This window comes from Apis mellifera, linkage group LG6, assembly GCF_003254395.2.
Source record: "Apis mellifera strain DH4 linkage group LG6, Amel_HAv3.1, whole genome shotgun sequence".
In the NCBI taxonomy this organism is placed as follows: domain Eukaryota; kingdom Metazoa; phylum Arthropoda; class Insecta; order Hymenoptera; family Apidae; genus Apis; species Apis mellifera.
In genome coordinates, this window is record NC_037643.1 from 15,694,779 (window position 1) to 15,707,644 (window position 12,866).

Consider the following 12,866-nt stretch of genomic DNA (forward strand, 5'->3'; position numbering starts at 1 on the left):
ATCGATAGATTTTGATGATTTTTGGAGTATCTTATAGAGAAAATTTTTGCTACTATTGTATTAAAACTTTCAAAACTAACGAAATCATTATACTTAGTATTAATATTTATTCATTCATTCAGATTTGAACATTACATGGATTTTTTATGGAATTAAAAAAATATCTGTGGAATGTAAAGATAAAATATAAACTCTTGTATGAGTGAAATTACAATAATAATTGCAATGATAATGATTCAAATATCAAATATAAGAAATATTTTGGATGTTGGTCGTCGAGTTTGTAAGATTCGAGAGATTGTGTTCAAAGAAGTTTCAAAATTTTCTATAACATATTTTAAAATCATCAAAATTATACATTAATAAATTGACCGAGTTGAAAAGGATGTGACTTAAGAGAAAGAAAGGAGAAGAAAAAAAAAACATAAGAATCGAGGAAATAGAAATTTTAAAACTAACGAAATTTTAATCCATAGAAAACAATTATCTGAAGAATTTGATAAAGCAAATTTGTTTCCATGTGAAAGGGATGTAAGGAAGAAAATAGAAAATAATGCTTTAATAACAAGAGGAATCAAGAAACTTATGCTCCAAAGGTAACTGATAACACAAAACAATTACTATTTTAAGAATTTTATTCTATCACACAAATTTGATAAAGTCAATATTTCCATGTGATAAGGAAGAGAACAGAAGATATTTGCACGTGCTCTAAAAAAATAAGGAATCAAAAAATTTATGCTCTAAAAGTAACTGATAATAGAAAACAATTACCATTTTAAAAATTTCATATATTGTATATATATATATATTTTATTATACAAATTTGATAAAGTCAATGTTTCCATGTGATGAGGAAGAGAACAGAAAACACTTGCATGCAGTTTAAGAATACAAGGAATCAAGAAACTTATGCTACAAAGATAACTCATAGCAGAAAATGAGCATTATTTTAAGAATCCTATTCATTTTTTATATATTTCCATTATACATATTTGATAAAGTCAATATTTCCATATCATAAGGAAAAGAACAGAAGATACTTGTATATGCTTTAAAAACACAAGGAATCAAAAAATTTATGCCCTAAAGGTAACTGATAACAGAAAACAATTACCATTTTAAGAATTTTATATATTTTGTATATATATTCTATCACACAAATTTGATAAAGTCAATGTTTCCATGTGAAAAGGAAGAGAATAGAAGATACTTGCATATGCTTTAAAAATGGAATGAATCAAAAAATTTATGCTCTAAAGGTAATTGATAACAGAAAACAATTACCATTTTAAGAATTTTATATATATATATATATATTCTATTACACAAATTTGATAAAGTAAATATTTCTATGTGAAAAGGAAGAGAACAGAAGATACTTGCACGTACTCTAAAAATGCAAGGAATCAAGAAATTTATGCCCTAAAGGTAACTGATAACAGAAAACAATTACCATTTTAAGAATTTTATATATTTTGTATATATATTCTATCACACAAATTTGATAAAGTCAATGTTTCCATGTGAAAAGGAAAAGAACAGAAAATACTTGCACGTGCTTTAAAAATGGAATGAATCAAAAAATTTATGCCCTAAAGGTAACTGATAACAGAAAACAATTACCATTTTAAAAATTTTATATATTATATATATCGTATACATTCTATATATTCTATAACACAAATTTGATAAAGTAAATGTTTCCATGTGACAAGAAAGAGAACAGAAGACACTTACAGGCGCCCTAAGAATATGAATCAAGAAACCTATGCCCTAAAGGTAACGAAGTCCTAAGTGACGGCGGAAGCGAGGATTTTAAGTGCGGGGCCGAAACACATATTTCTGGACGCCGTCTATATTTACACTTGGTGTGCACCTATGCACAGGAGAGGCGCTGAGCGATTTACGCGTCTGGAACTCCCGGCATTCCGCGCCATTTTCTTTGTGTCCCGTCAATTCCCTCTGGAAGCCAGATACCAGTTTCGAATTCCGTTTATACGTTTATCCTCTCTCTCAACTGACTTGCCAATTCACGGTTAAACCCTCCATACACGATTTAGATTGTGCGCCAGACTTGTCTATGGGCACGTCTTACCATGTATTTAGATGTTTGGACGAGTTTGAGATGGAACTGCAATGTTATTTTAGCTTGAGCTTTGGAGATTGGTGAACGTGTAGAGATTGCAGGAAATATTGTTGAGATTTGCGAATGATGTCTTGCACGAGGAGACTTGTTTCGAGACATATTTCTTGATTAATAATAGATTAGAGAATTGAATATGTTGATTGGATTCGAATCTTAATTTTTTGAAACCAGTTAAAGAGATCGTAGAAATTCAAATCAGTTTAAGGTGATAAATTCTTAAAAAAATCTTGCTTTTGTAAGTTTGCATCTATATCTATCTTTTTATCGCTTTCACACAAATTTTATTAATTTATTACCGATATTATGATTAGTCAAAATTTTTAAAATTATCTTCTAATTATTTATATAATTTTATTTCAAATTTTGATTCGAAGTTTTCATGAATGAATTTGAAACAATTTAAACTTATCATTATTTATTATTCATTGTGAAATATACGATACGCTTTGAAATAAGTTTTTTCAATTATAAAGAACATCTAAACCGCATATAAATACTTATAGGTAAATATTTTCAATATTTCATAATTTTATTGGTGAATCATGATCAATGCATCATTCTAGCAATGATTATTATTAGCTGTGAAAAGATATCTTAAACAGGATGACAGACAAGCCATATTACATGTGGTCAAGTTTAATCTGCGTTTCTAACCGCGTTACATCACACATCACCGCGTTCGTCACTAGATCACCTCTAACGACAACTTAACGACCGGACACGTCGTTTTCAGATTAGAATTCGACTAATCGGGGATGAGGATAAGTTATGAAATCATCATTGATACTTATCAGATGACAAGATTCGAGTGAGATAATTCTAGAATTTTCTGACAAAATATTATCACATATGAAGCACATTTTAAAAGAATAATAAGATATAACATATCTGTGATACAATATAATATCTTTGAATTCATTTTATTTACTTGAACAGAATATCTTAACTAAAGAGAATAAAATAATTCTTATAAAGGAAAAATAATCTTATTAAAAGTATTTAACAAGTTCTTTCATGAATATATAAAGATATTGAAATAACATCAAATATTCAAAATATAAAATTTTCTTTTATTTCATAATTAATATTATGGATATATTCCATAATTAATATCTTTGGATCTATTTATTTGTCTAACAAAATAACTCAAATGAAAAAAATAAAATAATTCTCATAGAAAAAAAATAATTTTTAATGAGTATACAATGATAAAAAATTTAGTTGATATAATCTCTAAGCTTATTGTTATTGATGATAGTATGCTTGATCAAATGTAAATACCTACCATGATGGAAAATATCCACATATTTCAATTTTCGCGCAAAAAATATAGATGAACGAAGAGAGATCGAATAAAATCTTTTCATTTACATAAGAAGATAATATAAGAAGAAAAACAAGACATTGTGTTTAGCTCGTCAATTGTTCTCGTTTCGATTACAATAGTGATAGCTCTTCTTTATAGTTAGGTTAGGTTAGAAAAGTCTGTTGTGGATTTTCGACGGTAGGATCATTGTTTCGAAAGTTGGAGTTGCCAAGTGACCTGGAAATAAGCCGCGGGTGGTAAAGTGATTTCTCGTGAAATATTGGACCATGTTTGAGATCAGTGAACGAACAAGAGGAACCATGAATCGAAATCGTTGGCTCGAATCGTCGATTCTTTAATCAATTGGAACATTTCCTTTTTTTTCTCTCTGGTTGGGTAATAACATGACACATTGTGATTGAAATAGGATTTGAAACATTATTTATAATTTTCAAGATGAAATTATATACTTTACAATATTTATTTCAAAGTTCTTTAAGATGCAAATATTTAATAATACCATTAATCACAATCACAATATCATTAATAACCTAATTTAATGTAAGTCAATATCATAATTCACTATTTCATTGTGTCAATAAAAATTTCACTATATTTCAAAATCCTTATATAAAATATATATATATATATATATATACAAAATAATTGGTTGCAAAATAAATCTTAATAGTTTCATTTAATATGTTACACGTAAAATATTGCACGTAAAAGATAATTAAACAGCATCGAAACGTTATTCGACTCTCGAGAATTCGATTCTCGTTCGAAACGATAAATCTCGATCCTCTGTGTCGTTTTGCCAGACAATGTTACACCGGCTTTGATTAAGTGCACGTTAATCGTTTCTGGATGAACCGATGAGATACGCTATTTATAATGGCATCTTTACACTAAGAGTCGTTGCACAGGTATAGAAAGGGAAAATTGTTGGTCGATATTCAACTATGCGAAAAGTTAAATATGGTTCCAGAGTTTCTATTTTCTTAACACATACGATTATATATATTTGAATAAGTTAGTAACTGATTTTTGTGTTATATATACGATTAATTATGATTCTTTTGAATTTTTTCTTGAAGATGAACATTTGTTAAAGATGAAGTCGTTACAATATTGTTGAATTTTTTGCGATTATATCTGGAATTACATTTTTAAATACTTTTTGCATAATTTATAACTGTAATAATATTAAATAATATTATTTTTCACTCTTTATTTATCGTTACATTATACATGCCCATAAACCTTGAAATTATCTGTTACTTTATTATGCAGATAACATGGCGGACTGCTAGCTTGCGAATATTTTGCAAGCTTTGCTAATTGCTTTAATAACGATCCGCGCAGACATAAAACGTTATAGTTTCCATCGCATGCACTTTGCCTCTTATTAAAGAGGAGCTACAAATTTCTAAATCAGAAGCTGATTACTGATTTATATTGTTAATCTGTTTCGCATTTTTTAATGTACCTTCATTAAACTTTATATAAAATACATAATGGAGACATAAATTAAGGGATTCATTAATTCGAAATGGGTTCATTAATGGAAATGGCATTAAATAAAGAGATATTTAAAGTCAGAATTTTAAATTAGAAGCAACTTAAGAAGATAAGAAAAAATAAAGAAATTCTGTTTTAATTTTTAATTAAAAAAAAATTCCTTTTTTTATCATATAAAAATTACAAATTTTTAAAATAAAATTAAAAATAATAATGTATTATATATTTTATTTTTCAGATTATTCTAGAAAAAAAATATTATTTTTAATTGAATACCTTTGCAATTATATTTGCAGATTGGCATTATTAACATTCTTCTATTTTTTATTCATTATTAATTATTAATACTTCTTTTTATTACTTATCAAATACTTCTATCAATCATTATTATTGACATTCTATTTTCTATCAAATATCTCAATATTACTAATTATATTCTTCTATTCTAATTATTAATTAATCTTTCTTTATTCTTCTCTGTTTTCAAACACTGTTACATTATTAATCATTAATATTCTTCTATTTTTTTATCAAACACTTCAGTCTCAATAATTATTGATATTTTCTCTATCGAACACTTCAATATTACAAATAATCAACTTCTTCTATTCTATCACCAATTATCATTAATCTTCTTCTTATCGCCATTAAACTTTCATCTCCATTATTATCAATATCTTTTCTCTCAATCATTCTTACATTGATCAACAATCGTCCAATTGCCAAAAACAACTGTCGTCTTACAAAACAAAGGAAAAAAAGAAAAACTACCAAAGAATAACATCACGCATAACCACACACTTTCGATTGACACTCTCCATCCGCCACCTGTGTGCACGTGTGTACACAAAGGGGCGCGCAGTGGCGCTGGCGCACGTCTACAATCATATGAAACCTGCGCGCCACGAGGCAACATCGCCAGTGCCATTCGTCGCCGCAGTGCGATACGGTCGATAGAAGAAAGACGACAGTTAACAGTAGTGATTCCAGCTGCCGCAGCATCGCCATTCCATAATTTTCCCTTGAATCGGCACTCGACACGCGTATCCCACCCCTTGTCGAGGGTGTCCACGCTTCATCTCGCTTCGGGATGCCGTACGTGCGACCGTCATGACGCGGCTACGGTTGGATAAGAGTTTTACGAATGTGGCGAGGTAAATTGGTGTTTTTCGGAGGTTAATGTGTAAAGGGATAGCTGGTTTTTAATGACGGAACGATCGGAGTGTTTTTGAGCTTTTATTTATTTTCGTGATCGAGACAATGGTTTTTAAAAATATTTATTTTTCGTTTTTAATTTCCGAAATTGGGAAATTATGGATATTGAAATTTAAATAATTGATGATGTTTAACGGTAGTTGAATCGAGAGAATTTGTTTTAATATTTAAAAAGATAATATTATAGATTAAGAATTTGAGGCTCTTGATTAAGAATTATTTTTAAAATTATTTTTTTTTTTATTTGTTTTTGGAAAGAATTATGTAAAATATTTTTTTAATTTCTTTTTGAAAGGAAATAACCATGAACAATAAAATTACTAATAGATCTTGATTTGAATATCTTTTTTTTTGAGAAATATTCTAGATATAAATAGTACAAAAAATTCAATAATTTCCAATATTTTACTTTATTTTCAAAAAATGAATATTGAAAAAATCTTTTTATCATACTGATACTTTTTCTTCATATTTAAATATTTTTCTGTTTCACATATAAAAACACATTATCTTATCTCATTAATTTCAATCTTCCTGTCTTCAATGTTCATTTAATCCACCAATTAAATTCTACAAAATCTCAATACTCATTTGTTTCATTAATTAAAAACAAAAGTGATAAAATGACCAATATCGATAAAGATCTAAAATAAAAAAACTATCAATAGTTGCAAACATCCGATCGTTCCGTCGGATAACGTCCAGAAGTTATCACGATCACGAGGGCGCCGGAAGTAGAGAGGAGGGAAGAGGAAGCGTGCCCGATTCCGCGTTTCAGGAACGTATTCGTGTGCCACGAGTGAACTAAAACTGTTTTCGCGCTCGGCCTCGTGGTCGAGCCGTGACATTGGACTTTCTTGGAATCTGTTTACACGCGTGTCACCGCAAAAATCGTGGAATCCTCGACCTTTGTGCTCCTGTGCTCTATCGATCACTATCGCTGGATCGCAACTGTGAATTATACAACTGACCGAGGATTTAATTCGATTCGTAATAATCGATGGCGTTGCATTGCATTGCATTGATTGTGATCAGTGGATTGGTTTTAAATTAAGATCGATTTTTTTTTTTTAATTATAATTGTGATGATACAGTTATGTTTTAATAAACTTATTGTCTGTAATTGATTAGGAGTTGAGAAAAGTGATTAATTATTTCGAATTTTTATAATTTTATATATTATAATTTATAATTTTCAATTATAATTTTCCATTTATCAGTGAAGTTCTGTGAAAATTTGAGAAATTAATTATCACAAGCAATCAAGTGTTGGCCTGAAAAAATTCTCAAAGTGATTATTTCTACTGAATTTATTATTAATCGATACTTCTTGCAATTGTCGAAGGATCTTCAATCTGAAAATAGAATTATTTTTATATAAAATTTAAATTCTTCGAAAAATTATTTATCAGTGAACTTTTAGTGTGATTAAATTATAAACTTAAAAAGAATCTTCCTTAATGACTATATCTCGCAAATTCATCCAAATCATTGCAATCGTCAATGTAAAAAAACAAAATCTCTCTTAAAAAGCTATTTACCAGTGAACTTCTAGGGAAAAATCCAAAAAAAAAGAAAAATCGTACACGTGACCAAGAAAAACTTCCATAACCTCAACATAATATATGTACATCTACTATACATCTATACTCTCTTCCATCCCATTCGATCCACATTGTTATTCTCGAAGGATAATAAGTTTTCTCTTAAAAAAAAATTCAAAATCTAGTGAAAATCCATAGTGAAAAAATTCGAAAAGAAATAAGAAGAAATAATCGTACAACGAGAGAATCTTCAACGTGGCTACTTCTCATACAAATTATCTCTTCCATCCTATTGGCCGATCCACGTCACGATTTTAGACGATTCGTCTGCCGAGAGTGGGCGTTCTGGCGCCACAGGGTTGCTAATCGATTCCAGCCTCTTCTCAAAGATGTTTCTAACGTTTCGAGTTTTTACGCGGTAGTCACGTGGTAATCGTGGAGGGTCCGTAGTCGATCGAAAAGGGGACGCAGCCAAGGGGACTTTTCCCACTGGCTCTCAACACTGTAGCGGAAAATCGATCCGGCGTGGCAGCCACCCTATTGCAACCACCCACCACAGTGCAATGACCTCGAAACCAGGAAGGTCCTACAGCGTGAGGTAAGAAGGAATCATTATAGAGGAAATAATAAAAATTTTGGTATTTTTCTTTGGAGAGAAAAAAATTAGAATAATATGGTGCCAATTGAAAGTGAAAAATTATTTTAGAATAATTAATAAAAAAAATTGAAAATGAAAATGAAAATTATTGTCACACAGAATTATTTTTTCATCAATAGATATGAGATTGAAAATTAATGGACGATTCTCAATGTTGCGTTTATTTGTGGAAAATATTTTCGATATAAGTATTTATATATATTGAGAAAAAGGAGTGAGGAGCACAAAGAAAATAATTAAATTTAAAAAATTATTCTTTTGTATTATATTAATAGATATTTTTCGTTAATATTAAAAATTACTTGCAAACAATCGTTCTCGATACTATGCTACATTTCTGAAAAATATTCTCTCGAGACTATCCGCGCCCTAAAAGAAGGAAGCAAGGAAGACAGAGGCGGAGAAAATAGCTGTGTGACTCCCTTTCGTATGTCTCGACGTCTACGACTTTCGTCTCGACGTTTTTCTCTATTTCACTTCCGGTCGCCGGATTTTAAAGCTGATTCTAAAGTTGAACGCGGCTTTAAGGGCCTCGTGTATACACTCGATCGGTCTGGCGCACGAATACCAAGCTTGGAATTTTACGATCGCGTTTGTAGAGAAACTATCGTTCCATTTTCCACGTTCCTATCGTTCTGACGTTTCGTTTTCCTTCGTTCCTTTTTCGAACGTCCGTTTACGTTACACGCGTTATCTTTTCTCGTTTTGCTTTTCTTCTCCGTATGTCGTTCTTGTTTACTGATCGTCCAACCTCGTAAGGGATGAGGAATAGTTAGTTGGTAAATTCACAGCCGTGACACATGATCTTGAAACGGACCATGCTTCCGTGCGAAATGAAATGGTGGAGTGGATGTTAAATTAAGAGTAAGGTTAGGATTTTCTAAACGATATTGGGGACTACGTATGTATGGGAATTTATATGAATTTATCAAATGTTTTTCATTTTTAATGGTAAAATAATATAATTTTTTTCTTTTTCTGTTAATTGTAAATAATTAAATAAGATGATTTTCGATAGTACAATAGGGGAGAGCAAGAGTTTTATTATTATAAAGATTATATAGTATTCTTATATATAATTCTTAATATTTTTTTATATTAAATTGTTTAAAAATTGAATATAACATTTTTTTTCTTATTTTCTTATTTTTATGGATTATACTCTATAGTTTTAAAAATTTGCTAGAAAAATACGAAATAACCTAAAATCTCGAAATAAAATATTATATAATAAAATATTTATTACATTTCATTTTCATTTTCTAGAATACATTAAAATGCTACCAAATAATAATATATCGCTAATATCATTTGTTATTTCGCAGAATGTAAAATAAAAATGAATACAAGGAATACAAGAAATGTTAGACATTCGGATAAACACACAGTTCGAGAAGTGTCACCTATTTTTCAAAACTTGTTTTGGTGAATAAGACTTCGAAGACTTTTTTTTCAACGTTTTTAAAAAGCATGCATGAAACATGTTGATTGTATATTTATTTTTTTCTCCTTTTGAAGAAACCAAAGTACTCTTGAGCTCATTGTGCCCCGTGTTCTTTACGTACGAATGCCTTCTATTCTCCTCTCGACGTCCATTGTCTGATTCTTCTTCAAAATAAAAAGCGCTATTCAAATCGCGAGGAATAAAAATTACAGAGGAAAAAACTTAACAACGTTGTAATATTTTATCACAGTCGAAACAATTTTCCCTGTTTCTTCGAATTAATTTTTCGACAAATAATTGAAGATCGATTAATTTTAATGATATACCATCGAGACACGTATCTAATAATCATAATTTCACATTGCAAGGCTGAAGATAGAAGAGAGAGAATGTTAAAAATAATTGATCGATCATTACTTTCGTATCCTTTCCAATTTAATCAACTTGTGAAATCGTAACAAATTTCACTACATTTTTATTATATATATATCACAAAGTTTGTTTTAATTCCAATTTTTAATTTCCAATAATGCTTATGTAAATACGTTAAAATAGATATGCATTTCATATAAATAATTTTTTACTTGATAAAATATCAAAAAATCAATATTTGGTGAAGAAAAAAATTAAAATAAAAAAAATTAACACAAAGAGTTAAAGAAGATACATTACACTTGAAAAATTCTTATTTTTTTATTCTTATGTTATATTTATTATTTTTTATGTTCTTGAGAAAATATCGTAAGATTGTTCTACATCTCTATTTTTTGATCCTTTTGCATAACGTCAAGAAGAAAATTATTAAAAAAAAAAAAATATTTATTAAATCATTGATAAGAAAATTATTAAAGAAAATACAAATATAGCTACTATTATATACAAGGTTAAAGTAAAATGTGTTACATCAGCATTCATTTCAACGTCAGTTTAGAAAATTTTAATTTCCTTAATTGAAATTAAGTTTCTGGTATCCTTCGCAGAAATCAATTATGCATTGCGAAAGTGAATTGCCCATCACGCGCTACGACGCTGCGTGAAACTTTTCAATTTGTCGAAAAATCGTCGCAAGAGGGAGCTTTGGTCGGTGGGCGATTATTATTTCACTGTGAAAGGGTCTTTTCATGGAGATACGTGGCGGGATGTTCGCCGCGGCAAGATTATTCCGCGACTAAAGGATATTTCTGACCGAGAATGTGCAAAACTATGCTCGACAAGTCATTTCTGCGCAGGGAGAGATGTTATTCGAAGAAACATATCGAGCGGAACAATAACTCTTTTGTGTCGGCATATCCTCGTGTAAAAATTCTCTTGCCTTTCCACCATTCGTTTCATGTAGAATTTAATATGATGAATCTGATGGAAAGTGATGATTTTTATTCTGTGAGAAATAAATTGAATACCATTAAAAGATACTTTTATGGATTTGAATATAATCAAGATTGCAATGATTATTCCCCAAGCTAAAATATAATTAATACAAGGAATTATTATTTCTATAATATATATATATATATATATATATATATATATATATATATATTTTGTTTAATTTGATCCATTTGTATTTTATTCTATTCAAGCTTTCTATTCAAAATTTTTAGTAGAGCAATAATTTTATAATCTAAATTTCATTTGATCTACTTTCAAAATATTTCATTTGAATTTATAATATGACAATTATATTTTTATAATACATTTAATTGCAAAATATTCAAATTTAAATTAAAAATCAATAATTTAAATGCGACAAATAAACTTTTCAGAAAAACTTTTTACAAATCTTTATACAAAACGTTTAACTTATTTCATAATTTTTATTCCTTTTTATTGTATCCGGCACTTTCACCATTGTCACCATTTTGAAGAATAGTTATAGTTGCTCTTAGCAGAAGTCTTCTTCCTTCTTTTTTGAATTCTTGTTTAATTTCTCGGTGTATTTCCGGCTCTGGATATTGCTACCGTATACACAACATAAAGAAGAGAGGAAGAAGAAAGTAACGAGAAAAAAATCTCGTTAGTAGAGCGTTATGCGACGAAATTGAAAAACCTATAACATCAAAAACAGAAACTTAGCACGTGGTTCAAATTTTAATTTATTAAATAAATATATATATAATATAATACATATACATACATCTTCGATTCACTAACCGTGTGTTCTTTTGTAGTGAGTTCGAGCGTGAGTTCTTACGTCGAATCACCTATTTTCCAAGGATTTCTAAGCTTCTAAGCTTATGTTATGCACAGTGTAAACAAGTTCTTATTGTTCTTTATTTTATCTTTTTTGAACGATGTCTTCGGTGAATTTCTCAGACAGTAGTCACTAGCATTTTTTGTACATTAATCCTTTGATATTTGGAAAAATGAAAGATTTTATAAATTTTTGATGCATTAATTTATTTGATTAATTGATAATAGAATATTTTTTCTTTTTCCATTTAATTACTTACCTGCTTATTGATTTTAACCTCTTCTATGTACAGTGTTGTTACAAAATTTAATGATCTTGAAATATATTGTAAAAAGTATTACTCATGATTTTTTCTTTTATATATAATCATATATAACCAGATGTTGATTTTAGTTTTAATTATTTGTAAAAAAAACTCGATGTTATATTATTGAATTTATCTGTGTGCGTCACACATAAGCAGTTGCTAAACAGTAACGCCACCACTGAGTTAATCGACTTACTTTTCTCCCATTACGTTTTGTCTGTCTATCAAATTTCTTAATTATTCTGGTTGCATGATCATCGCTATTATTTATAATTTTACAAACTTTTTGTGCGAAAATCAATAATCAACTCTTGGAAATCTTTTGATTGTTAGTGCGTTTGGTTCGAATATGTCAAAACGAATCATAACCTCAAATCATAACCAAATAATGAGAGCAAAATCACAAAATTTACATAGAGTTTCAAATTCTCAGTAAGATTATCTAAAGAACTAATATCAGTATGAATTTCCACTTATAAAATATGCAAATATTAATATTTTCCCACGTTTCAGTGTAAACAAAATCTC

General features: G+C 29.1%; 1 protein-coding gene and 2 long non-coding RNA genes across 7 annotated transcripts in view; all 3 read left to right on the forward strand.

Annotated features, from left to right (window-relative positions):
* The window catches only part of LOC552244 (probable pathogenesis-related protein CaO19.6200), a 70,524-nt gene that overhangs the window by 20,280 nt on the left and 37,378 nt on the right, over positions 1 to 12,866 (forward strand). The window contains exon 1 of one of the 4 annotated variants that reach the window (XM_026441333.1): positions 7,415 to 8,336. The exons of 2 other annotated variants lie outside the window; for them this stretch is intronic. In XM_026441333.1, coding sequence (XP_026297118.1) covers positions 8,302 to 8,336 — 35 coding nt within the window. In that variant the 5' untranslated portion in view covers positions 7,415 to 8,301. Of the gene's footprint in view, positions 1 to 7,414; positions 8,337 to 12,866 lie in introns of those variants that run through there. One more of the 4 variants, XM_026441334.1, reaches the window with a different exon arrangement.
* LOC113218854 lies at positions 110 to 748 on the forward strand. Its single transcript, XR_003304880.1, has 2 exons — positions 110 to 596; positions 683 to 748. It is a non-coding gene; the product is annotated as an uncharacterized LOC113218854 (long non-coding RNA).
* Positions 8,454 to 11,317, forward strand: LOC107963977. Of its 2 annotated transcripts, none has more exons than XR_003304882.1 (3): positions 8,454 to 9,297; positions 9,722 to 10,261; positions 10,802 to 11,317. It is a non-coding gene; the product is annotated as an uncharacterized LOC107963977 (long non-coding RNA). The 2 variants fall into 2 exon arrangements; XR_003304881.1 differs by having other exon boundaries at positions 8,456 to 9,265.